The 26,445-nt window shown below is 36.3% G+C and overlaps 1 protein-coding gene across 1 annotated transcript in view; it reads right to left on the bottom strand.

Annotated features, from left to right (window-relative positions):
- The window catches only part of LOC142353421 (RNA-splicing ligase RtcB homolog), a 51,007-nt gene extending 37,474 nt beyond the window's left edge, over positions 1-13,533 (bottom strand). Inside the window, exons 1-3 of the mRNA XM_075405654.1 lie at positions 13,220-13,533; positions 7,063-7,302; positions 6,447-6,665 (exon numbers count right to left, since the gene is read on the bottom strand). Coding sequence (XP_075261769.1) covers positions 6,447-6,665; positions 7,063-7,302; positions 13,220-13,393 — 633 coding nt within the window. The 5' untranslated portion in view covers positions 13,394-13,533. The remainder of the gene's footprint in view (positions 1-6,446; positions 6,666-7,062; positions 7,303-13,219) is intronic.
- Between the last annotated feature and the right edge of the window lie 12,912 nt (positions 13,534-26,445).

Genomic DNA, 26,445 nt, shown 5'->3' with positions numbered 1-26,445 from the left:
CTTTTGACTAACACCATCAAAACTAGCTCTCGTGGTTATTTGGCCACAGAGCTATTATCCATACTTGAACTTGAGTCTCTTTCTCTCCTGGCTTTAATGCCTTAGAGTTCTTTATTTTGAACACTTGTAGAGTTTTCGTCTGACTCTCATTGCTTTTTTGGCATTAGAGTTGGTGTTAAAAGCTGTTGGTGGTAATCGGAGACCTTACTGGTTTAAGGACCTCAGAGTTTCTTTCAATAGGACCTCTAAAGCTAAGCTGACTCTCGTAGTTATTTGGCCACAGAAATTTATTTTTAATTAAATTTAAGTCTCCAGAGTTCTCCGGGCTTTGAGGCTTTAAAATAAGAACATAAAATCTGGCTGTTGTGGTTATTTGGCCACAGAGCTATTATTCATACCTGAACTTGAGTCTTTCTCTCCTGGCTTTAAGGCCTTAGAGTTCTTTATTTTTAACACTAGCAAAGTTTTGGTCTGACTCTCATTGCTTCTTCGGCATTAGAGTTGGTGTTAAAAGCTGTTGTTAATAATAGGAGACCTTCCTGGTTTGAGGACCTCAGAGTTACTTTCATGCGACATTTAAAACTAAGCTGACTCTCGTGGTTATTTGGCCACAGAAATTCATTTTTAAATTTAAGTCTACAGAGTTCTCCGGGCTTTGAGGCTTTAAAATAAGACCATAAAATCTGGCTCTCGTGGTTATTTGGCCACAGATTTTTATATATAGTTTTTAAATTTAAGTCTGCAGAGTTCTCTGGGCTTTGAGGCTTTTGACTAACACCATCAAAACTGGCTCTCGTGGTTATTTGGCCACAGAGCTATTATCCATACTTGAACTTGAGTCTCTTTCTCTCCTAGCTTTAATGCCTTAGAGTTCTTTATTTTGAACAATTGTAGAATTTTCGTCTGACTCTCATTGCTTTTTTTGGCATTAGAGTTGGTGTTAAAAGCTGTTGGTGGTAATCGGAGACCTAACTGGTTTAAGGACCTCAGAGTTTCTTTCAATACGACCTCTAAAACTAAGCTGACTCTCGTAGTTATTTGGCCACAGAAATTTATGTTTAATTAAATTTAAGTCTCCAGAGTTTTCCGGGCTTTGAGGCTTTAAAATAAGAACATAAAATCTGGCTGTTGTGGTTATTTGGCCACAGAGCTATTATTCATACCTGAACTTGAGTCTTTCTCTCCTGGCTTTAAGGCCTTAGAGTTCTTTATTTTTAACACTAGCAAAGTTTTGGTCTGACTCTCATTGCTTCTTCGGCATTAGAGTTGGTGTTAAAAGCTGTTGTTAATAATAGGAGACCTTCCTGGTTTGAGGACCTCAGAGTTACTTTCATGCGACATTTAAAACTAAGCTGACTCTCGTGGTTATTTGGCCACAGAAATTCATTTTTAAATTTAAGTCTACAGAGTTCTCCGGGCTTTGAGGCTTTAAAATAAGACCATAAAATCTGGCTCTCGTGGTTATTTGGCCACAGATTTTTATATATATTTTTTTAAATTTAAGGCTGCAGAGTTCTCCGTGCTTTGAGGCTTTTGACTAACACCATCAAAACTGGCTCTCGTGGTTATTTGGCCACAGAGCTATTATCCATACTTGAACTTGAGTCTCTTTCTCTCCTGGCTTTAAGGCCTTAGAGTTCTCTATTCTGAAAACTTTTCTGAAAATCCGAAACACTGGAGGAGACACAGGGATCATTCTGGGAGAAAAGTTGTCACAATTTTACCTAAAACGCAATTCTACCTCAAATGTGGGCGCACATCTTTTTCGACAATCAAACAGAATTATACGTGTTTACGGAAACTGACAAAACATTCAACAATTCTCGTCCAAAAGCACTTGTTGTCTCTGCAATGGCGAGACAGGAATTTCATGACAAATAGTAATGTGTTTCTAATGGAGTGAAAAACATAGTTCAAATTTGACTCAATGTTGTTTGGTTATAAACTTGATATTTCAATTGATTTTCGTTCTATTTTATTTCATGAAGATGACATTATTGTTGATTTTATTATGTTTATTGCGTTCTGACGTTATTTTATGAATAGTTAAAACATTTTTCTAAATTTAATAATTTTGTACAATGGCAGTTTTACTTTCATTTTTTTTGTTAAGCTGAGAAAATCTAGGTAAAAATAGCTCGCATTATCTTTTTATGAAGCAAATGACTTCAAAAATGTTGACTGCAAAATTAAAAGAACACATCAGAACAAGAAAAATCCAATTCACCTGTAAAAGATATTGGATGAATGTGAAGTCTATATCTTTCGTTTTTTTCGAAAACTTTTCCAAACTATTCCTATCTTTTCTGCAACTATTGTAAAAGCTATATCACAATAAAGTTCTAGAAAAATTCTCCAGAGAACTGTAGCTACTCTGGGAAATGTAGTGGTACTCTGAGATCTTTCTCTTCAGAGTAGTCTCATTGTAGGCCTCCTTTAAGCCAGCTTTGTCAAGAGTTGTCCCAGAGTAGGCCTGCTCTGTCAAGAATTGTCCCAGAGTAGGCCTGTTTTGAGGCAGCTCTGTCAAGAGTTGTCCCAGAGTAGGCCTGCTCTGAGCCATCTCTGTCAAGAGTTGTCCCAGAGTAGGCCTGCTCTGAGCCAGCTCTGTCAAGAGTTGTCCCAGTGTAGGCCTGCTCTGAGCCAGCTCTGTCAAGAGTTGTCCCAGAGTAGGCCTGCTCTGAGCCATCTCTGTCAAGAGTTGTCCCAGAGTATGCCTGCTCTGAGCCAGCTCTGTCAAGAGTTGTCCCAGTGTAGGCCTGCTCTGAGCCAGCTCTGTCAAGAGTTGTCCCAGAATAGGCCTGCTCTGAGCCAGCTCTGTCAAGAGTTGTTCCAGTGTAGGCCTGCTCTGAGCCAGCTCTGTCAAGTGTTGTCCCAGAGTAGGCCTACTCTGGGCCAGCTCTGTCAAGAGTTATCCCAGAGTGGGCCCGCTCTGAGCTAGCTCTGTCAAGACTTGTCCCAGAGTAGGCCAGCTCTGTCAAGAGTTGTCCCAGAGTAGGCCAGCTCTGTCAAGAGTTGTCCCAGAGTAGGCCTGCTATGGGCCCAGCTCTGTCAAGGATAGCCCAGAGTAATGCTACTCTGGGAGTTCTTCTGTCAAGTGTAACCGCATACTTCTACTCTGGAGCTACTCTGTCAAGCCTAAAAAGTGACCTGATCAGACTCTGATCCAGCTCTGAGAGTTTTCCTGAATTTACTCTGTTCCAGCTCTGATCTACTCTGGAGGTAAGGTACGGGTAATCTTGTACAAAATTGGAAACTGACTCAAAAAAATTATGGACACTACTGATGACAGATTATAAGATGTTGACGAGTTTTTGAAAGCAGACGGCTATCTAGTCTTTGTCAGCAAATGGCAGTGGTTTTTGGTGCTGCCAAATTCAACAACAAAATCAACCAAAGGAAAAAAATTAGCATGGAAAGTAATGATTACCATTCAAAAGTTATTGTTTCTCACAAACAGTCAAGCAAACTGAATGATTGGAAAAATCTCTATCAATGGGCATAAATCACTGATATAACCCTTGTATTCGCAAATTTATTGACGCCGCTCAAATAAATTGTAAAAACGTAGAGGAGAAATAATACGACTTGTAAAAATTCAATCCGCTGAATAACCTTAAACTGATTCGAATTAAACTTAAGTTATTAAGTGCAAATGTCATTTTATGGAGTGAGGTAAGTCGGGTATGATCATAATCTAATCACGCAAATGACCTCTAAGCTTTTACCAGGAGAGAATGATAAATGACGTAACGCACGCAGATGCTGTTAGTGAGAGGAAGAAGTCATTCAGAAAATTTGATTTCAGCTGCGCTGTGTGAACAAATATAAATCGAAAAAAGCGTCAGATGACGAAACAAAAAAACATAGCAGGACAAGTCCTGACGTACAATTCAAAGAATTTTCATTGACTAAACAAAAAAAGTAGACCTAGAATGGACTATGAGTGAATTGAGAAAACCATTTTAAAACAATCAGATCAAAAGATAAGAAAAAAAAACAAAAAATCAATGTCAAAATGCCGCATGTGAACAGAAAAACCACTAGCGAGAAATGAAAATTTAATTCAAACAAAAAACTAAGCCTAGAATGAGCTGTGTATGGATTGGGAAAACCATTTAGAAATAAATCCGATCCAAAAAATTGAAAAAACAGTAAAACTCAGAGTGAAATTGCCGCATGTGAACAAAAAACCACTACCGAGAAACCGAATTTTTGTTCAAACACCATTTTCGCACTCTACTTTAAAATTAGAGCAAAAAAATTCACGCCGCAAAACCACTCACTTTTTCGCTCCTTTTCCTGTTTCGGCGTGACCAAAATCACTATTCCAATTTCACTTAAAAAATCATGAGAATCATGAAAAAAAGACAGCGCCCCAATACAATTCAAATTCTTTGAATTGTAAAAAGAAATAGCAGGACAAGTCCTGAAACAACTCAAAGAACTTTCCTTGACTAAACAAAAAAGCACTTTCGTCGGAACTTCATTTTCTCGCTCTACTTAAAAACGAGAGTAAAAAAATGCACGCCGCAAAATCATACTTCATTTTGACTTTAAAATCACGAAAAGGTGTTAATATATCTTAAGAAAACATAGGACGAATGCCGCAAACGACTCGAAGGAAGAAATTGACCAAGCTAACTGACATAAATCAAATCCTTCTCTTTAATACTAACCATACTACCAAAACACCAATACTAACCAAAACAAACAGTAAAATGAACAATGGAAACGTATCTCACCAGAACAGCTGATAAAGCATCCGATAAAAACTTATTTAGAAGTTGTGGCCACAAAACAACTATTAGCAAAGACAACGCAACAAGATGACTGTCATTCAATAAACAAACTTACCAATTGACAGATAAACAAGAAAATCATTTCAAAAAACTATACAAGTCTTAATGGGCTAAGAAACTCTCTTAAAAAAGAAAAAAAAAGAAAAACAGTTTAAACTTTCAATTTTTTGTCGTTTTTCCACAAAAAAATTATATCATCAACCGTTTATCAATTGATATTTCAAATTACTTAAAGTAATAAGCGTCCCCACAAATCCCACTTAAAGCGGTAAAACGAAACATTAGGAACAGAATGGCCTAAAAATCAGCAAAGTAGATGGAAAATCTTCAAATTAGCCAGAAAATAGCCACGGAAGCTCCGTAGATCTGAAGTATCAAAAAGATAGTAAAAAAAAAACAGACGTAAAGAGAAATTTCGTTTTATTAAATGCTGAGATGTTATATTGCGACTAAGAACCTTATTAACTTATTGCTGCTTATATTAGCTGCACTCAAATAACCATCAATTAGAAAGACACGCACTCACTTGACCTTATTTGCTTGAACTGAAGTAAAAAAAAATCGATATCAGAGCGAAAAATTCGTTTTTGAGAGTGAGGCAACTCACTTGGACTTAAAACTTAATCGGGAGAATAAGCACAAAACTCTCAACTAAGAGTGAAAAAGACGTCACGCACGCAATTCAGTTAAAATTGCAAAAACGAATGAACAAAAAACAGATTCGAACTGATTGTGACGTCATATGGTTGAAACAAAAATTCTGTTGCAATAAAGAAAAACCAAGGGAACGCCAATAATAGCCTCAGCTATCGCTTTGCGGCTATTAAAAAACTCACAGATCAATTTTTAATTCGGGGTGTTGGTGTCGGGCCTCGGGTAGGTAAACGGAGTGAAAGGGAGATTGGGGCTAGGTGGGGTAGCTAGGTTTGGGGGTGAGGTGGGGGGGGGGGGGTGGTTTCAGGGCCCCAATATAATTCAATTCAAAAACCACAAACACCGTAAAATAGCGACGCTCAGCTTACAACTTAATACAAACAGTATAATATAATATAAATATAATAAAGCTTGCAAATATAATAAACATAGCTGGCAGATTGCCAAAAATAGCCGCAATAGCTTCGTAGATCTGCAGTCTCAAAAAAAACATTAAAAGACAGACCAAAAAATAGTCTTTTCATTGAAGGCTGAGAATGTTATATTTTGATTAAAAATCTGTATAAGTAATTGCTGCTCTATAAAGCTGCGATCAAATAATCTTCATTTAGAGTGACACGCATTCACTTGACCTTATCTCTTTGAATTAAAATAAATAAGAGTCAATTTCAAAGTGAGGAATTCATTTTTGAGAGTGAGGTAAGTCCCGTGTGACCAAAAATTTAATCACGCAAATGAACAAAAAATTCGCTCGATTAAGAGCAGAAAATGACGTCACACACGCACTTCAGCTGAAATTTCATGAACAAATGAACAAAAAGCAGATTTGAAGTGGATGTGACGTCATATGGTCGTAACAAAAATCTTGACGACGAAGTAAAAGAAAACCAAGAGAAGGCCAATAATAGCCCCAGCTATCGCTGCGCGGCTATTAAAAAACCCTTGAACCACAGTTTCTTTCGGATACTTGAGCCCATTAGATTTGTTGCATACCTTGAATGAGACTTTGGATGAATCTGCCTGCAACATCCTGCCATATTCCTCGCAGTGCTCTTTGTCCTCCGCCCAAACATATCCCTCCCTTAGACTCCAGTCCATGCCCATTTCCAGTGCCTCCTCAAGATCCCTCGCACCCATTGGGATCACCCCTTTGCTTCCAACACCCACTGGAATGTGGTTGAACATTGACTGCGCCAGTTGCTCTTTAACGGGCTAACAAAAATTCCACATTTCCAAAAGGGTATTTTGCTCAAATAAATCCAGACATTTCTCAAAGTAAAGACTACAAAAAATGAGTCTGAATAAATATTGTAGACTATTGATTTACTATCCAGATCAACAAAATGGATCTTATTAGTAAATTTCCAAACTTCCATTTCTAAACATGTATGTATCCATGAGCTCACGTTAACTCATGTAAACAGGCATCCAATTGATACATTATCACCAAAAATATCACCTCAAATTTTGGGATCCCAATATAATGAAAAATCATTTTAAAAACCGAAAATGTTACTAATGAATTTTGAAAAAAAAGTATCGCGAGTTGAAGAACCCTATTTTTGAAAAAAAATTGTACTTGAATTTAAGAAACGAATGTCCAACTAACCCGGACGTCCGATTCTGACAAGTTGGTCCTCAAAAGTCTTACGCCACAATTGATGTCAAAGCCCACTCCACCCGGAGACACAATGCTGTCAGGGTTGTCCATGTCAAAAGCGGCCATGTTGCCGATTGCAAAGCCATAGCCAGAATGCACATCTGGAAGACCAATTGATCGACCCACAATTCCGGGTAGAGCTGCAACGTTGCCAATTTGTTTCATAGCCGGCAGGAAACCACCGGTGCCCTTAAAATTAAACAATCATGTGTTGTTTTATTATTCTCACTTCCCAGCACCCACCAGAGCTAAATGGTGCACATTACTTCCAACCTTGCGGTGAACGAGCTACCACATAACTGGCTATAAAAATCCACTATTTCCAATAGGGCGTATTTCCTCATGAAAAACGTTTTGGGCTCGAGGACGAGGGTGCAGTTTCATATTAGAAGTTACCGACCAACCTATAACGGGAATCATTGCAAAATCAACAGAAGGTTGACACTGTGATAGCTGATTTGTTTTTTTGTTTTTGGTTCAGCAAACTGTTTAAAAATTTTAAAAAAATCCCTTGCGCACCTTCTTAAGGCACCTCGAGCATCACAGGGCGGGGAGGGGGCGAGCGGCCTGGGTTACGGATGGAACAATCTGCAGGGAGCATGTACTGAGGGAGGGGGCTGATGTGATGTGAGGTTAGCAAGAGGGGGTTGTAGTGGTGGGGGGGACGAGGACAAACTATACGAACCACACTTCACACTCTGAATAAATGTCTCTACAACAACTTTGGTGAATCGGATACTTAGAAACTAGTAAGGCGTAGGGCTCTAAGAAGGCGTCGGACTTTACCTGTTTATCCCGTTTTTAGCCAAAAAAGTTTAAAAAAATCCGCTAAGCACAAAAAATCGCATAAAAAAGACCAAAGGACTAATATGATTGCTACAAACTTCGTTCGAATGCAATTAATTAACTAGTGTATTATAAAAAAATTTTGCCTAAAAAATATTTTATCCGTCTCTCTGTTTTCAGCTAATTAAAATTATTGTAAGTACCAATGTTTTCCTGTGTTAAACAGATTTTTTTGGAAAAGAGAATTTCAGGCAACTTAGAGCTCTAAAAATAGCAAAATTTAACTTGGAAAATGCAAAAGCAGAAATTTTCTTTTTTTTCAGACTTCCAGAGTTGTCTTCTGACAAAATCTCCTTAACTCATCAAAACTAACCACGTTAGTATCTTCAGACTCACAGAGACGCGAACAAACCGGTTTCATTTAATAAACATTAAATCAACAAAATTAATTATTGGAATTAAAAAGGTGGAAATATTTACTTTTAATGTCTATTTTTATTTGTATTCTTTATATTGTCAAAGAAAATTGCCTGAGCTAAACTCCTCTTGTACAATAAAACACAAAACAATTTGAGAGTTACAGTTTATGGATTCTCAGGTTAAAAAACTCGATAGAAGAATATTAATTTTTATGAAATTATATAATAATTTTTCACTTCTCTTTATTTTGCTTCGAATTAATTTTTTTTCGGTTAGTGGGCGTTTCTGTAAAATGAAAACTAAATACTGCATTTCCATAAAATTCAGTCCATACTTCTTTCTCAAGATAAAATAAAAAAGACTTAAAAGAACGATGACGAAACATGAGTAAAGATCAGTTGCAAGAGTGAAACGAAAAACTGTTTTTATTTTGCTCTAGGAGTTTGTATCTGTATTGTAATTGTTGTGTGCGTGTGTGTACATGTACGCATGTATATGAATGTATGTGTAGTTCTGTGTATGCATGTGTATGTATGCTTATGTAAGTGTAGGTATGTGTATGCGTACATATGTATGTGTATGTGTGCCCGCGTGTGTGTTTAAGTGCTCTTGTGTGGGTGTCTATATGTGTGGGTGTAATTTGTGTTGTAGGTATGTATAAGAGAGATAAATAGGGAATTAGTCAGAGTTATTTCCTTTAAATGTTAGGAACATTAACTTTTCAATTCTCTGTATTTTGCTTCGAATTAATCTTTTCCACTCAGTGAGTGTTTCTGTGAAATGAAAACTAAATAATGCATTTCTATAAAATTCAGTCCAAACTTTTTGTTCAAGATAAAACAAACAAAACTTAAATGAACGATGACGAACCATAGTAAAGATCAGTTGCCACAGTGAAAATAAAGTTTTTTTTGCTCTCGAGGTTTGTATTTGTTTTGTGCTGGTCGTTTGCGTGGGTGTATGTGCATATATGTGTATGTTAGCGTGTGTCCCTGTGTGTGTGTGTCTGTGTATAAGTGCTCTTGTGTGGGTGTATGTAGCTGTCGGTGTAATTTGTGTGGTATGTAAGTGTTAGAGAGATAAAGAGACAATTAGTCTGAGAGAGTTAATTCCTTTAAATGTTAGAAACAAAAAGAATGCAAAAACTGCCAGGAAAAAACAATTGAAAAAATACCTCCTCTTATGTGTGAAAAAATGCGGCTCTAAATATTCTAAAACTAAATCTAAGTTTAAGCTCAGTGGTAAGGCAAAATTAATAGTTTTACTATTATGCTCGCGAAACATTAAAAATCACTTTTTTAAAGAACTTTATTGCCAAATAGTCCTCACTTAGTTACTTAGAAAAAACGAAGAAGACCCAAATGAGCGGCGATGAACCTTGAGTAAAGATCAATTGCAAAATGAAAAAAAAATGTTTGGTTGGGGCTGGTGTTTGAGTGTGTGTGTGTGTAAGTGTGTATGTGTGTGTGTGGTGTGCGAGAATTTGTTATCTTTCAAGATGTTGTTAAAAAGTTCTCGTTTCTGTCTGCCAAAAAAGACGACACATTTACCTGAACAGCACAAGTAATTTTTCAAATGCATATAAGTTGCTTTCGGATAATCCCACCGATTTTTCTTACAGGCATTATTGTTTTTTTTTTGCAAACTTGAGAGGTAGGTTGGAACATACTTTTCTACGCAGACTCTCACGAGCCATCTTGTTTTCATAGAGATAAAAATTGAGAATCAAATTTATAGATATTGACAAAATAAAAAAAATGATCAAACTACTGACGAAGACGTACAGGTTTTATACGTTTGGTATTAAACGGGTTATGTGCGCTATCTTGCGCTTGTTTTGGATAATCAGAACTTCCACGGGTAGATCTAAAATTGCGTACTGATTCATAAAAAAACACTTCTTGCATAGTTCTCGCTCAAAGTGAAACCATTAAAAACATAGCTGACAGATTGCCAGAAAAGAGCCGCAATAGCTTAGTAGATCGACGAAGTCTTAAAAACAGTAAAAAAGACGGACCAAAAGCATTACTCTTTTCATTGAAGGAGAGGCTATATTTTGATTAGGAATCTGTATAAAATATTCTTGCCTCTACTAGTTGCGCTCAATAAACCTTCATTTAAAGTCACATACATTCACTTGAATTTATCTCTTTGAATTAAAGTGAAGAAAAGTCAATTTCAAAGTGAGGAAGTCATTTTTTAGTGAGTAAGTCACGTGTGACCAAAATTTAATCACGCGAAAGAACAACAACACTCGCAAGAAAGACACTAGAAATAATGAAAAAAAAAGCAGATTTGAAGTGAATGTGACGTCATATGGTCGCAACAAAAATTTTGATGATAAAATAAAAAAAACAGAGCCGGCAGAATTCCGGAAACGAATCGAAGCGAATGCATTTCAAATAGCTAATATTTCCAAGCAGAACATATCATTGCAGAGAAAGCAACAGTATTAAGTCAAAGAAGAAAAAAATGCCAGAAATTAACATGAAAAAAAATTTTTAACAAATTAATTTTTCATGTAAAACAATTACACATAAACGAAAACCGTTTTTACATAAAATAAAAACTAGTTATCCGACCAAAAAAATCCATCACACATTAATAAACCCACAAACATCTCTATTATTGACGAAAAACCGGAAAACGAGAAAAAGAGTTCTGCTAAATTTTAATTTTTTGTCGAATTGCATGGAAAGAGACAATTTTGTAGCAAAAGAAAGTTGCAACGTTTGTAGTAAATGGAGCTCACAGGCATGAGGCCTTAATTCAACAACCAATAAATTCAATAAAAAAACAAAATGGGCCAAAACTGCAAAAACACTAAAAATCAGCAAAATAGTTGAAGAAACTTCAAATTAATCAACAAAAATAGAATATACTTCAAAGGCAAAAAATTGTTTAATAACAAAACTAAGACTCCAACAATATTCGTAGGAAAAAAACATTCAGTCAAAATATTTAGACAGCAGTTCAAGCAAATTCTCAGTGCCGCACAGTCAAATTAAATCAATTGTAAACAAAAAAAATCTAAGAAAAAGGCTTAAATATCATTCTTTTATTAACTGATATAAGCAGAGCTGATTAGAATTATAGATCTCAGAAAAATGATAGACTGATACATGCTAGAATGGGGACAGTAGGGAAAGAAACAAAACACATGAAAAAAAACAGAAGGATCGGTTCTGGATTTTTGAAAGTTAAAAAACCAATTGAAAAAATGAAGTAGAAAAACAAATACATTTCTCCTTATTTAGCACAAACTCAGATAGCTGTCCTCCTGTATAGATTAAAATGTAAAAACATAGTTCAAAAATTGGAAACCTTCACGTAATGAAGAGGCATTTAAGGCATTAAAAATCAAAGGTAAATTACCATATGCACCGATTTTGAAAAAAAAATCCGCTTTGAGATCCAAAATGAAATTAATTTAAAAAAATAAATAAATAAAAATCTTTAGAATTTAAAACGCATTATTAGACTCCCAAGAACACTATGGTATCAATTTCAGAGGTTCACATATTAATACAACTTATAGAAACTATTTTTAGAAAAAACTAAATTATAAGCAAGAGAACTGGGTCACTTGGACGAAAAACGGCTAAAAATGGTTGTCTACATGAGGCATTGAAAAAATGAAGTAGAAAAACAAATACATTTCTCCTAATTTAGCACAAACTCAGATAGCTGTCCTCCTGTATAGATTAAAATGTAAAAACATAGTTCAAAAATTGGAAACCTTCACGTAATGAAGAGGCATTTAAGGCATTAAAAATCAAAGGTAAATTACCATATGCACCGATTTTGAACAAAAAATCCGCTTTAAGATCCAAAATGAAATTAATTTAAAAAAATAAATAAATAAAATATTTTAGAATTTAAAACGCATTATTAGACTCCCAAAAACACTATGGTATCAATTTCAGAGGTTCACATATTAATACAACTTATAAAAACTATTTTTAGAAATAACTAAATTATAAGCAAGAAAACTGGGTCACTTGGACGAAAAACGGCTAAAAATGGTTGTCTACATGAGGCATTGAAAAAATGAAGTAGAAAAACAAATACATTTCTCCTTATTTAGCACAAACTCAGATAGCTGTCCTCCTGTATAGATTAAAATGTAAAAACATAGTTCAAAAATTGGAAACCTTCACGTAATGAAGAGGCATTTAAGGCATTAAAAATCAAAGGTAAATTACCATATGCACCGATTTTGAAAAAAAAAATCCGCTTTAAGATCCAAAATGAAATTAATTTAAAAAAATAAATAAATAAAAATCTTTAGAATTTAAAACGCATTATTAGACTCCCAAAAACACTATGGTATCAATTTCAGAGGTTCACATATTAATACAACTTATAAAAACTATTTTTAGAAACAACTAAATTATAAGCAAGAAAACTGGGTCACTTAGACGAAAAACGGCTAAAAATGGTTGTCTACATGAGGCATTCTGTCAACAACAATTCAAAGTCAAAATGTCATTCACTGATCGAAGCGCATGATCAAAAAAATTCTCTCGCTCAGAAAAAAATTAGTTAACACGGCAATTTTACTCTTTCGCTTTTAGGTCGGAACGCCCTCTGAATGAATAGTACTTCCGGTTAAAAAACCTTAAGAAAACCAATACTCTTTTTCGAGTCGTAAATAACCAAGAGAAGGCCAATAATAGCTCCAGATATCGCTGTGCGGCTATTAAAACGCAGTAGTTAAATACTGTAGATTCATGTTCACACCTTGTTTAGTTTTTTCTCCAAATTGGAAACGCAAATTAGGGACCATCGTTATTAATTGAACAGCTTCACTGACAAAGCTACGTATTTAAATGGATAGAATGGGCATGTAAGTCTAAATTAGCAAGCACAAGTAAAACAATGAAACAACAACACTTACTTGAAACTTGCAATGCATTCTGAGTTCGTCAAACATGAGTTTCTCGAGGTGGTCATTGACAAAGAAGAGGCCATCGACGTTCATGTTGGACACGAATCCCTTCTTGATCCGCCACATGTGCTTCCCTCTCTTTTCCAAGAACTCCAACTCCTGCTTGTAGTCACGTGGCGCCATACTTCACTTTGTGTTCACGCTAACTCACGTGTATATTATCAGCACAGCGGACAGTTGCAGAAAAACCAAATGGATATACCACTTCAACAATCAAGTACAATTTTGCACAGACAGTGAATTTCAAACTCTTGCGGCATCAACAATCTGAAAACAAAAATCTTGAAGAGAAATTGAAAATTATTAAACAGAATCGTCCATGTGAAAAGAACTACCTTGAAATAATGAATTGCCGTTATTTTCAAACAATTGTCATTTGGCGTTGCAAAATGATTTCATGGTAGTACGGCACAAGGCAAAGCCGAGTTGTTGAATAAATTCAAGCGGGCGATAAAAACCGTCTGGTAATGTTTTTAATCAACTCTCGCTGCAATTATATCAGTTGCATAATTTAAACCACACTGCAATTGATTCCGCTACTGTTTTCTCAACACTTTTCATATAGCAACAGAGGTGCAAAAAGAGCGGCAACAAAAGGTAATCAGATCCAAAAGCAGCTTTCTCGCACTGTTTCAGATTTTCGTAGTACTTATCGGGGCTAACAAGTTTTCTCTTCGGGAAAAAATGCGACGGTTTTCACAGTAACTTAGATTAGTTTGGTAAAAGATTGGCTGTTTAACCATATTGCTAAACAATGCAAAGAGATCCTAAATTAATTAAATTTTTTAATATATGAAGAGCCTAAGAAAACATAGCCCGTAGATTGACGGAAAATAGCCGCGACAGACGCTTGTGGCCTACCATGAATTGAAACAACTTAAGAAATAAGATTGACAGATCGACCACCAGCTGGAGCTTTTTCAAAAATAATATTCGATATTAAAACTCAAGACCCTATTACTCAGGAATTAGGGCATATAATTTTGGCACTACTTAGATGCACACTACTGACCTTTAATTAGTAAATGTTTATAAAAATTGAAGTTCCATAAGTGAGTTCAGACGTCATTTTTTGAGTGAGGTAAGTCAAGCAATTGACCTAAAAGCAGAAATGACGTCACGAACACAAATTTTAACTGCAAAGCAGTAGAATTCACTGAAATCATTGAAAAAGTCAATTCCAAGAAGTCAAGTCGTAAGACGAAACATAAATCTGTTAGACGATTAATAAAATAGGAGCACGATAATAGCCGCCTGGAATTGCTGACGCGGCTATTAAAAAAAACAACAGTGAGACATGCGAGACTGTTACGCACTGATTTATATAGTGTTCCTCGTGGTGTTATTGAGGTTTATATTAGAAGTAATTAACTTGAATAATTGGCATTTTACAAGGACTTATTTTGGTGTTTCACAGTGCGATTTTTAGCAGATATATTTTGAATAAAATAAGCTAGTAATAGCCTTTTATTGAGCGGTTCAGATGCGTGATATATCCACTAGTTTGCCTTGCATTTTAGTGTTAAGTTAGTCGCTATTTCTTCTGTAACTTAGTTTATCAAACTTGGAGGTTTTAAGAGAATTTCCAGTTCAATCTTTAATTATTTTAGCAAGAATTGTTTAATAATTTTAACAAGAAGTTTCTCAATTTTTATCAAGTTTTTATGAGATGATAGGCAACTGATTGTCAGGCTGGTTCTCCGGTGTTCTGGTGATAGTGGGTTCCGCAGGACTGTGCCTTCAGTTGTATTGGTCCTTCGCAAATATTTACTGATTTACAAGTTGGGCAATTTCCGGCTTTTATACGTCTCTTGGTGTTTGTTCAGTACATATACAATTCCGTATTAGCACCTACTTCATCAGAATAATTACTTCACCAAGTACATAATCTCTCATGAAGTTATTTACTGATTATGTGAATTTATCATCAAGAAACTCAAAAAAGTAAATATTGAGGCTTTTAGGCACTTGAAGTGTTTGCTAGTAAAACTGTCAATATGCGGTTGTTTTTCATAAACATAAACAAATTAGGGGTTACAGGCCTAGATGGAGATACTGGCTATATATGGCCTTGAAACTAACTGAATATGAACTAAATTATAGCACTTATTTATGGATATTTAAGGGAAAATCATCACGTAACTATAAGGAACGAAATAGGGGCGTGACAGAGACCCATCTTTTAGCTGAGACATGCAATATAACCAGTAGAAAACCCCGACAAATTACTGCGCGTCAATAATCCAATGCCCTTACTTTGCGCTGATAAGTTACAATATCATGCCGAAGTAAACCTGACAAAGAGAACCAGAAACTCAATTCGTAAACATAACTGCCAGATTGACGACGAAATAAAAAAACATAGCAGGACAAGTCCTGACGTACAATTCAAAGAATTTTCATTGACTTAACAGAAAACTAGACCTAGAACGGACTATGAATGGATTGGGAAAACCATTTAGAAAAAAAACCGACCCAAAAAATCGAAAAAACAGTGAAAATCAAAGTGAAATTGTCGCATGTGAACAAAAAACCACTAGCGAGAAAGCGAATTTTTGTTCAAACACCGTTTTCTCACTCTACTTTAAATTTGGAGCGAAAAAATTTCACGCCGCAAAACCACTCGCTTTTTCACTCCACTTCCTGTTTCGGCGTGACCAAAATCACTACTCCAATTTGACTTCAAAAGTCATGAAAATGTGTGAACAGATCTCAAAAAAAAGACAGCGCCCCAATACAATTCAAATTCTTTGAATTGTAAAAAAACCAAGAGAAGGCCAATAATAGCCCCAGCTAACGCTGTGCGGCTATTAATCAACTATAACATCATTTTTTGCTAACAAAGCAACGACGATTCAGTATCGTCAAGGCTGGTGCCGTTGCTATGTGACACTACCCGACTCCATGAAAACTTTGAGAAGGAACTGGTTTTTTACAGTTTTTTCTATAAAACATATAATCTGCACAAGTATAAGGATATACACATATTTTTGTTGGAGCCACCCAATTTATGTTTTCTTAGAAAAGAGTTTTGGAACGAAAGCATTTAAGTTAAAGATAATGAAAGAAATTGAAGAAATAAAGTTTAAGTTAAGACAAATGGAGATAAAGGTTAACGTGAGGAAAGTTAAGACAAGATTAAGAGCTTTGAAGGAACGTTAAAGATGTCAAAATGCGCTAATGTTGAGGAAATAGTGAGAATAAAAGGTAGAGTTAGGGTTTAGAGAACACATTAAGATTAGCACTGAAATTTATCATGGTTATTTCACTGAATAATACCTCTAAACTTTGAAAACATTTGAACTGGCTAAATAAGTGGTTAACAGCTCTGGTTAATTTCTTGGGTTGGAGTACTGATTTGGTTTAAATCACTTATGATTAGAACTTAATGAATGAAGGGATGCTGAATCATTTAAAGGGTTAATACTTGTTGAACTATTTAAGACTTTCATGAACTTAAAGAATACTTTCATCTCGCGGTTGGGCTTGATGGTCCAGTTCATCGTCTGTGTTGAATCGGTCCATGGTGTTGAGTGACATGGTAGAAGTTGCGGGCACGGAATTTCTCCGTTGTCGTTTGAGGGTTCCAAGTTCTTCTGGGGAAATGACTGTTGGCGGTTGCTTGAGTTGTTTGGCTAGAGTTGTGACTACATCTGCTTTCAGATGTTTGGGTACGGAAACTACTGGGTTTAGCGGTACATTGGTTCCGTTAAGCTTCATGAAATTCGGTACCATTCGTCGTACAAAGGCTACTTTATGGTATAAGAACATGAAGAGAATATGTAGGGCTAGATTTCCGATAAAGACTATGATTGTTAGTGAGAGAAAATTTGATTGGAACGTAGGATTCAAGTTTGTCGATTAGTGCTGGTTTAAATGACTTCATTTCGGTGGTAATTGGCTTTGCTATAGCATCTAGTGACTCTGTTGATAACTTTCTATTCGAGTAAATAAATTCGGTTTTAACTTTCTTCAATAAATCGAGGTTTGCTTCAGTACTGGAATCATATTTCGGAAGGTCGTTTATGTTAGGTACTGAGTCAATTAAGTGTGCAAGTGGATCTGGTAATTTTACATTAATTCTCGTTGCTGGAAGGTACTGACAACTTTGTAAATCAGCTCGAACTTTAATGTGGTCACTGAACATTGTATGTCCACATTTTAATGTGATTAAACAGATGTTACAACCTTTATGAGGAACATTGATGTGTCGGCCATTTTCATCCGTACCAATCTCACTAAGGGTATAATCACTTGAAGCTGATGTTAGGAGCCAAATTCCGTATCCAAGGTTCTGTGCTCGTTCTGGGTTGGGTAACACAACCTTCTCTATATCACATACTTTCACTGCTGAGATTGTGTGGTGAAATTTGAGGGTTGCTAGACACGATGAGAATCCAAGGTGGGTTTCCATTGTCTCATGACAGATTCGGTATCGTGGCGATCCAAGACAGTTGTCATACTGAGCTTTCGTCAGTACTGTGGTTTCCATCTGTCCTTCTGATATTGCTAAGTATTCTCCCTCTATCACATATCGTAAGGCATCTACAGAGTCCTTCTGAGGCATAGGGATTACTATTGCACGATAAACTTCAAACACTGTCTGGCTAGAGGCTAGGGGAATGGCTAGTGTCAGTAAAAGTCCGTCTTCAACTGTCGAAATCTCTTGTACTAATTTCGCATCGTAGTACGAAAGTATGTCAGTCATGGGTATTGCCAAAGTTAGACGATCTGGGGCGTTCTTTTGGCTATCATGGACTGCATCAAGGATCTTTATCAAAGATTTACGAGGTACTAATGAGATTGGAAGACGTTTATCAAGTAAAGTAGGAATTGCATTTATAACATTAATTCGGAAAGAATATAAGGCTGCTCTGTAACTTTTGATATCTGCGTAAAGAGCAAGAAGTAATGATGCTGCTGTGTCAAAGTTAAAGTTCAATTGTTGTTGTGATAATTGAATTTCCATACAGGAGGCTAGTGCATTCAGATTATGATCTATAATTGCAAACTGTTTCTCTACTAGTTTCCAGTTTCTGTTCTGGTTTTCTTGCATTTCGTTTTGAACTTTGTAAACCTTTGCAAGTTCGTCAGCAACTAGGAAAAATTTCTTATCGGTTTGTGCTCCGATTTCCATGACATAGTCGTTGAGGCTATTGAAACTGTTAGCTAATCGATCGATATTTTCAGCGTTTTGAGACGTTCGCTGACAAGATCCGAAAATTCCTGTGATTCCACCGCATCCTCCGCTGCTCATTGCTATTCCTGGACCGAAAAGTCCAATTCCAGCGACTGCGGCTGCAATTGCAAGCGGGGCGGCTCGTTTTTGTCGATTGTGAGGGTCTTCTTCGACTCTGGTAAGGAGTTTTTCAGTCTCGTTGCGTAATTTAAGGACTTTCGGCTTCTATTGTTTAGAATTGAGTATCTTTGTGTAAAGCCAATCAACATTGAAGGCGTCTGTTTGATTCCGATATGTAGTGCTGTATGTTAGGTTGCAAAATTCTGATTGCGTGATCCACTTTTTGGAGAGTTCATTAAGTAGAGTCTCTACTTGTTGTCTGATCGTAAAATTATAACGAGGAAACGGTACTAAAAATTCCACGTTAATGAACTTTTCGGTAATTAGAATTTTTCCTTCCTTAAGGAAGATGATTCCTTTATCCAGAGCTGCTGCTGTGTTAATCGGAGTCTCAAAAGTGGGGCCGAAAAGTACGAGATTTAACACAATTGTAAGTAACATTTTCGTATTTCAATAATATCAACTATGTTTCAGGACAATCTTCTACTGATGTGGCGCTTCTGAGTGTTTCAACTGGTTCTCTTTGGTCTTCCGGTGTTTATTTATTCATTTATTTACTGTACTCAGGCTTCTAGTTCTAGTTTTCTTAATATGGCACTTGTTTATGTGATGTTTGTTCATTTCAGGTGTACTTTATTTTGTGATCATGTGTGTTGATGTGTATGTTTATTGATATTACTACTAAATATGGTGTTTAAACATGTTGAAGTGTAGTTATTTGGTTGACTGATGGACGTGTGATTATGGGGATAGTGGTTGGGGGGTCGAATTTTGCAGTCTTTACATGTTTTTTCGAGTTTTTCAGGGAGTAAATAGGGGAAAATGGGACAGTTAGTGAGTGTTTAACTAATAAGTAGATGTCAGTGGTAGTAGTGACTGAGTGTTATGGCTTTTCAGCGTTGTTCGGTGCGTGTGTTATCAGTTAGTGCCTGAATTTGCTGAGTGATAAGGGTGTGCTGATGAAAATTAACTAGTTTTAGTTCAATTTTTTTCATTATCATGTAGTGTAGTTGCAGTCATTGGTGAGTTTTTACTTATTATTTGTCAATTGTAGCTTTCTTAATTGGATTAGAATGTTGGAACTAGCAGCTGTGAAGTGTGTGAGCATGTGGTAACATTTTAATTGCAGTGTGTGACTTTATAATGACATATTTGTGAAAGTGAAATTTTGGTGACATCACGACTTTTTTGAATTTTGGGCATTAACTTTAATTTACTTGTGAATTATTGATCATAGACTGGTTCTAATGATTCTAGATACTTAATCTGGTTGTTAGCAGCACTTGTGTGTAATTTGGGCTGGTTTGGAAGAGTATTTGGTACTAATTTTCACATGTAATTTTGGTCATTTTTCCGCATCAGGGCTAGTGTGGCAAATATGTGAATTTTTCAATTTTTATTGAACTTTGGGCAAATTTTTTGGCTTGGCCCGCTCAGTAGACATCGGTGGGGAATAACTATGCAATAAATTCAGGTTTTTGGGCACTTTTTGGTCAACTTTTTTACTGATGTATGAAAAACCGAAAAATGCGAAAAATTGAGGGCTCCAGCGTCATTCAATTTATTAAATTGCTCCAATCGGGCTCAAAATTGGCAGGTCGCTTCTGTGTCTTAAAAAACCCTGCAGCGCAAAAATTTGGCGCAATTTAAGCATTTTTCGCAAAGTTATGATTGTTTTCGGGATCTGAACATGGCTATTTTTGAATCATGAAATTTCGGTCTGAATAAGTCGTCACTGTTCATACATTATCGGTATTGAATGGTTAAAATGGTACTGTCTGTGCTTGGTACTAATGTATATTAGTGAATTATAGGGTTTGAAGTTATTTATCGGGTCAGAACATTGATTTTTGCGTCCAAAATGCTAATTTGCAGGCATGATTTTTCCACTAATTGAGCTTCGTCGAGACATGTGTCAGTCTGGTGATTCTCTAGTGGCCTAAATCAGGTGCTAACTGTTAGTACTGATATCTGTGGCTATCAGGGGTAGCATTTTGGTAGGTTTGAAGTTGAGTAATATGTGTTTTGTGCCAGTTTTTCTGTGAAATTTACTAGATTTTTACTTGTGAAGCATCGTGTTTTGTGCACAAGTTGACATAGATTGGAGATAATTGCTTTTTGACAGTAATTGTGGGGCATACTAGTGAGTACTATGTTGGTGGCAGCTTTTGGTGTGGAGTAATGCATGATTTGACTATAATATGTTGAGTTTTTCACTTTAAAATTTCGGACCAAATTTTGTGAAATATGTGCAATTTTCGATTTTTTCATTTTTTTCAACATTTATGAATTTCTATGCAATTTTATTGGTTTATTAGGCTTGGACAACTACTAGGGAGACTGAATATTGAATATGGGCTCATAATTCGGCTATTTGATACTTTTTTATAGTCTAATTTTGGCTCTACTTTGGCAAATTTGAGAAGAGTTTGGTAGGCTTCAGTTTTTTACTATTATTTCAACATTTTACTGAACAATTTTCAATATTTTTGGTATGGGCGTGTAGAACTTGAGCATGCGGATGTCTTAAGCTAATAATATCGGCTTTTTGATCATATTTTGGATTTTATGAACATGTGCGTGAATTTTCAAAAAGTCTCCAAAATTGAGGGGCCCAGCGTCACTCAATTTTTAAAATGCTTCGATTGAGCTCAAAATTGGTGAATCGCTTTATCGGCTCAAAAAACCCTGCAGCGCAAAAGTTTGGGCAGCTTCAACTATTTTTTCGCGAGTTATAACGTTTTTGCTGCAGTGAACCTGGGTTTTTTGAAAAGGCTCAGATAGGGGATAGGTTATTGGCTATGAGGCTATGAAAAACTTGTTCAGAATGATTGATTGCTATGGTTGGACTGCTCATGAGTAGGGCTAACTGAATTAACAATAAAATTGGGCATATTCGGGTATTAAGATGCATTTTTGATCACTTTTTCTTGAAATTACACTCGATTTTTTGTGATTTTCGTTACTTTGGCAGTCTTTTCTCAGCTTGTATTGGCACTAGGGGGCTGGGAGTGCACATTCTGAGAGCTATAGATGTGGGCGTGCTGATGGTATTGTTGCTGTCAGAAGTGAATAATATTGACTCTAGCTGGAAATAACTGAATTTTTCCTGACAAAATTGTGGCGATTTCAGAGCTTATTTGGATTTAAGTCTTCATGGTTGATACTGGGATGAGCTGGGACTGGTTTTTATGGTACTACAAAAGCTAGTGGGGGGTTTCACTAGGGTTGTAGGGGGTGTAGGTGGCTTTTATTGGGTCAGGTGGAGAATAAAATGACAAAATTTTTGAAGCGGTGAATTGAAACAGAAGCTCAAATATCGTTTTTTTGTCATTTTTCAACATATACTTGGAAATATTGGGTTTTAATGGTCGTTTGAGGTTGTACCATGTGGGTGGCAGTTGGGAGTAGCTGCTGAGGACATTTGGGACAGATTTTGGCATGTTTTTGGGATATAATTTACACTACATTTTAATCAATTTAACGCACTTTGGTAGGGTTCGGAATTTTTGTCATAACTCAACTTTTATTGATTTTTGACGGAATTTTTGGGTACTGGAATGTCAAGCGTGAGCAGTAGGATGATCCAGGGCTATAAAATGGGTCAATTGGAGGTTTTTTGTAGGAGTTATCATTGAATTCGAGCGGATTCGAAAAGTGTCAAAAATTGAGGGCTCCAGCGTCACTCAATTTTGAAAGTTCTCCAAATCGCTTCAAAATTTGCAGGTCGGTTTCTCGGCTTGAGAAATGCTGCAGCGCAAAAATTTGGGATGAACGGGGCATTTTTCACAATTTTATGACTATTTTCCTGACGTGAACCTCGGATTTTCGGAAGGGTCAATTTTAGGCTAAGTTTTTGGTACTTAGAACGGGTAGAATGGGGTCAATAATAGCTGGAATCGCCTCTACTGGATAAGGGCTTTTCAGAACAATAGGTTAATCCAGGTTCAGACAAGTAGTTCTGGAGATATAACAAAATAACTAGTATTTGAGGTCAAAATTTTTGGGACTTTAGGACTAAGTTGCTCAGGCTTGTTGGACTTTTTGGACAAATTAAGGGTGCTGTTAGACTGTACTGGGTCTGTACATGCTAATGGATAAAGATGGTTATGGGTAGAGGGTCGAAGACTTGGCATATAAGCTCAAAAAAGATGTTAAAATCTAATTTATCATAGCCACTGGCGAGTTTTGGAAGACTTAAGTGTGTTATTCCTGCATCTATTACTATTTACCTCAGTTCATAGAGACTTGCTAATACTGATTCGTAAGTGGGTTTGTGGTAGTATCTGAATTTTGTAACTAAACTGAAGATATAACGTTCGGAAATGGGGTCGAAGTAGATTAGAACTGAGCCACTATCTGGTGGATATCTAAGTCTAATTGCACTTGGGGCTGCTGGGTACCAGCTTTTGACTTGTCGGGCTAATCCCTTTGCCATTGCAAGGTCTGCTGATATACAGTGTGCAAAAGAGTGTGGTGAATATAAGATATCTGTTGGAGAACTTAGATATGTTGCATTTATTTCTTGACTAAAATAGTTTAAATTTTGATTAGATGAGCCTGGTGAAGATTTTTTCGATTGAGATCTAGTTACTGGTTTGTTTGCTGAACTGCTGGGCTTTTTCCCTGAATATTTTGCTATACTTGCTCTAACTTGATCTAGTTTTGTCTCTCTACTTGGTGTATTTGACTGTTGTGCTGCTTGTGCTGATTCTTTTATTGCTTCACGTTTTTCTTCTTGTTCCAGTCTGGCACGTGCGTTTTTTGGTCTAGGACTGCCTGATCTTCTAACTTGGTTGGTTAGGTAAGGATTTCTATCTTTATCGTGTAACCATATTTGTCTAGTTATTTTAAATCCTTGGAAATTTTTCTTCTGTTGGTATTCTGGTGATTTGAAAGCACTTTTTTCTGGTTGTCGTTTAGGGTGATAAGGTCGGGCTCTTAATTTTCTATCAGTTAACGCAAATTGTTCTTCACGTGTTTCTGGAGGCGAGTCACTATCAAATGGTTCTATTGACGGGCGAGGCTGTTGAGCTGGTAGGAACATTTCATCATCTGATGAAGATGACACAAGAGGAACACGAACTTCTGGTTCTTGATGTCTAATTTCGTCAGCAATTAACGGGTTAACTGGTATTCGGGCAATTTGTTCTGCATCCAGGTTCAGGTCAGCTAAATTTTCGTCTGAACTGCTATTTTCATTAAATAAGTTTGGAATTGCTTCATCTGAGCTTGAGGAATCAATTACTGGAAGATTAACTGGGGCAGTTCGTGGTCTAACTGCTGGTGCTACTACCCTTGGTGGGGCCGGTGGTGCTGCTGGAGGTGCTGCTACTGCTGGTCCTGCTAATGGTCCACCTAGAGGAACATTTATGGTCACTCTGACTGGATCTTGTTTCACTTTCTTGGATTGTTGTATCTCTGTTTCTTGCTCATTGATTAATTCTGGGATATGTTTATCAAATAGGTCAGGTTCCATGTGTTGTCTTCTCAGCGGATCAGGTTGAAAGTTTACAGGATTGATGACTTCGAGATCTTCAGGAGGTTCACTTGGTTTAATTGGCTTCAGTCTGATGCGATGAACACATTGGGTGTAATTCGTATTTACTTTTCGAATGATGTAGTTAGAGTCAGTAAGGACTTTTTCCACTTTATAAAGCGGTAGCCATTTCTGAACTTGGGAAGCTATTACTGTTGATTGTTCTAGTAACTTAGGATTCAAAAGTAAACAGAATGATTTCTCCGGAATCGGTTTCGCTGAAGCTTTTTGATCATAATACTTTTTGTACTTCAGGTATGCGGTCGTCAGTTTTTCTTTGTTTTCTCCAAACTTTTGCATCATTGCATCTTGCAGTTCATTTACAAAGTCCGAGTTTACTGCTACTGCATCCATTACTTTTCTAGAGAACCTAATGTCGAGGGGCTTTATGGGTTCTCTGCCATGGAATAAAGTTGAAGGACAACAATTTGTTGCTGAATGATATGAAGTATTATGAATAAAGGTTGCAAGAGGAACATATTTATGCCAGTCTTTCCATTGTTCTTCTGTATTAAGTTTCAGAATTCGTTTCAGTGGTAAGTGAGATCGTTCTACTGCTCCAGTAGTTTGAGGGTGCTTTAGTGAGGCATGTTTTAACTTTTCTTCTAGTAAACTTGCTAATTCTGACATTAATTCAGAAGTAAAGTTAGTTCCTAAGTCACTAAGTATTGTTTGAGGAATGTAGCTGTGTTGGAAGAACACCTTTACTAGTTCTCGGGCTACTGTGTCAGCGTATCCATTCGTTAATGGAACTGCGAATAGGTACTTTGTGAAAACATCTATTCCACTCAGAACATACTTAAATTGCGATGACTTTAGGGGGCCTACTAAATCTATTTGGAGCATATCTCCTGGATATGATTTAGTGAACTGACTGGTTGTAACTTTGGTGTAATATGGCTTTTTGGTACTCTGTTCAATTGGAGACAAGTAAGGCAGTTTTTGATGAAGCTAATGAAATGTTCAGTGAAGCCTGGATAATAAAATCGCTTTCTAAATTCCTGAATTGTTGCTTTGATGCCTAAGTGACCTGCTGTTTGTGAATTATGGAGTCTATATATAGTCTCTTTCCACAAATGCTTAGGTACGCAGAATTGTTTATGAAGTACTTTTCCAGTATCATCATAAAAATTCCGGTATAAGACATTCCCTTCAAGAATTAATCTATTTAAGTGCTTGTGATACTTTTTTAAATTTGTTGTAGCATACTTTAAGTCAGGTTGTTGATTATTTTGTTGAATCCAGTTTATTACTGTTCTAATGTCTGTATCTTTTTGTTGCTCTTCTGCTAAATTAAGGCTAATTAAGTTGTCTGTAAGGTCTGGAAACTCATCTAATGGATTTGGATACTCAATTGAATTTATTTCTGTTTTTCTTTTTAATTTGAATAGCCCTTGAATTTCTGTTACTGGTAAGTTACTTTGACGTTTTTTGTAGTCTTCATAATATCCCAATTTTTTGAGAAAGTTAACTTCTTCACTATTTATTTCGTCACTAAAGTTCTCAGTATCAAATAATACGTTCAGTTCAAAATCAGGATTTTGTGCTTCAGTATCTATTTCTATTTCTCTGACTGGAATTCTATCTGTTAAATTTAAAGACATTGTTGCTGTTTTGTCATTCTCCATTCAGGAGAGGAAGTCTGTGGCATAATTAGCGCGTCCTGGAATGTGAGCAATTACTATGTTAAATGCGAGTATTCTGTCTAAACAATTCCAAAGAGATGGCGGTATTACTTTTGACTGGAAGAATTGTGTGAGTCTTTTGTTGTCAGTTAGTATAATTACTTGTTTACTTGATCCCCAAATGTAGTGCGAGAAGTAGTCCAGCGCGTAGTACAAAGCTAGGAACTCTTTGTAGTAAATTGAAAACTTTAATTGCGTAGCATTAAACAAATGCGATCCAAACGAAACGGGAGCGTATGTTTTCTTTTCTTTCTTTCCAGTTTCATTTACGTAGTCTTCCACCATTAGTACAAAACCTGCACCGTGGTAACTAGCGTCACAAAGAATTACATACTGTAGCCCTGGTTTTGGCAATCGCAAAGTTACATTCGTTGCTTCCATTAGATCCTTCTTTATTACTTCTAATGCTTTTACATGTTCTTCTGTGGTTTCTATTACTGCATCCTTCTTCAGGAGCTTGTAAAAGGACATTATTTTCTCACCTAGATTAGGTATGTAATTACGGAAGAATTGCGTGAAGCCGATTAGTCGTTTTACTTGCTTTGTTGTTTTCGGCATTTTAAATTTATCAAGAAATTTCGTTATTTTTGATTTTTCTGGTGATATTCCTTCTGCACTGATGTTATTTCCAAGGAATTTCATTGTATCGGTT

The sequence above is a fragment of the Convolutriloba macropyga genome, chromosome 14, assembly GCF_964194025.1.
Source record: "Convolutriloba macropyga chromosome 14, txConMacr16.3, whole genome shotgun sequence".
Lineage (NCBI taxonomy): Eukaryota > Metazoa > Xenacoelomorpha > Acoela > Convolutidae > Convolutriloba > Convolutriloba macropyga.
Note: the sequence above shows the minus strand (reverse complement) of the source record. Positions and strands in the feature narration are given on the sequence as shown.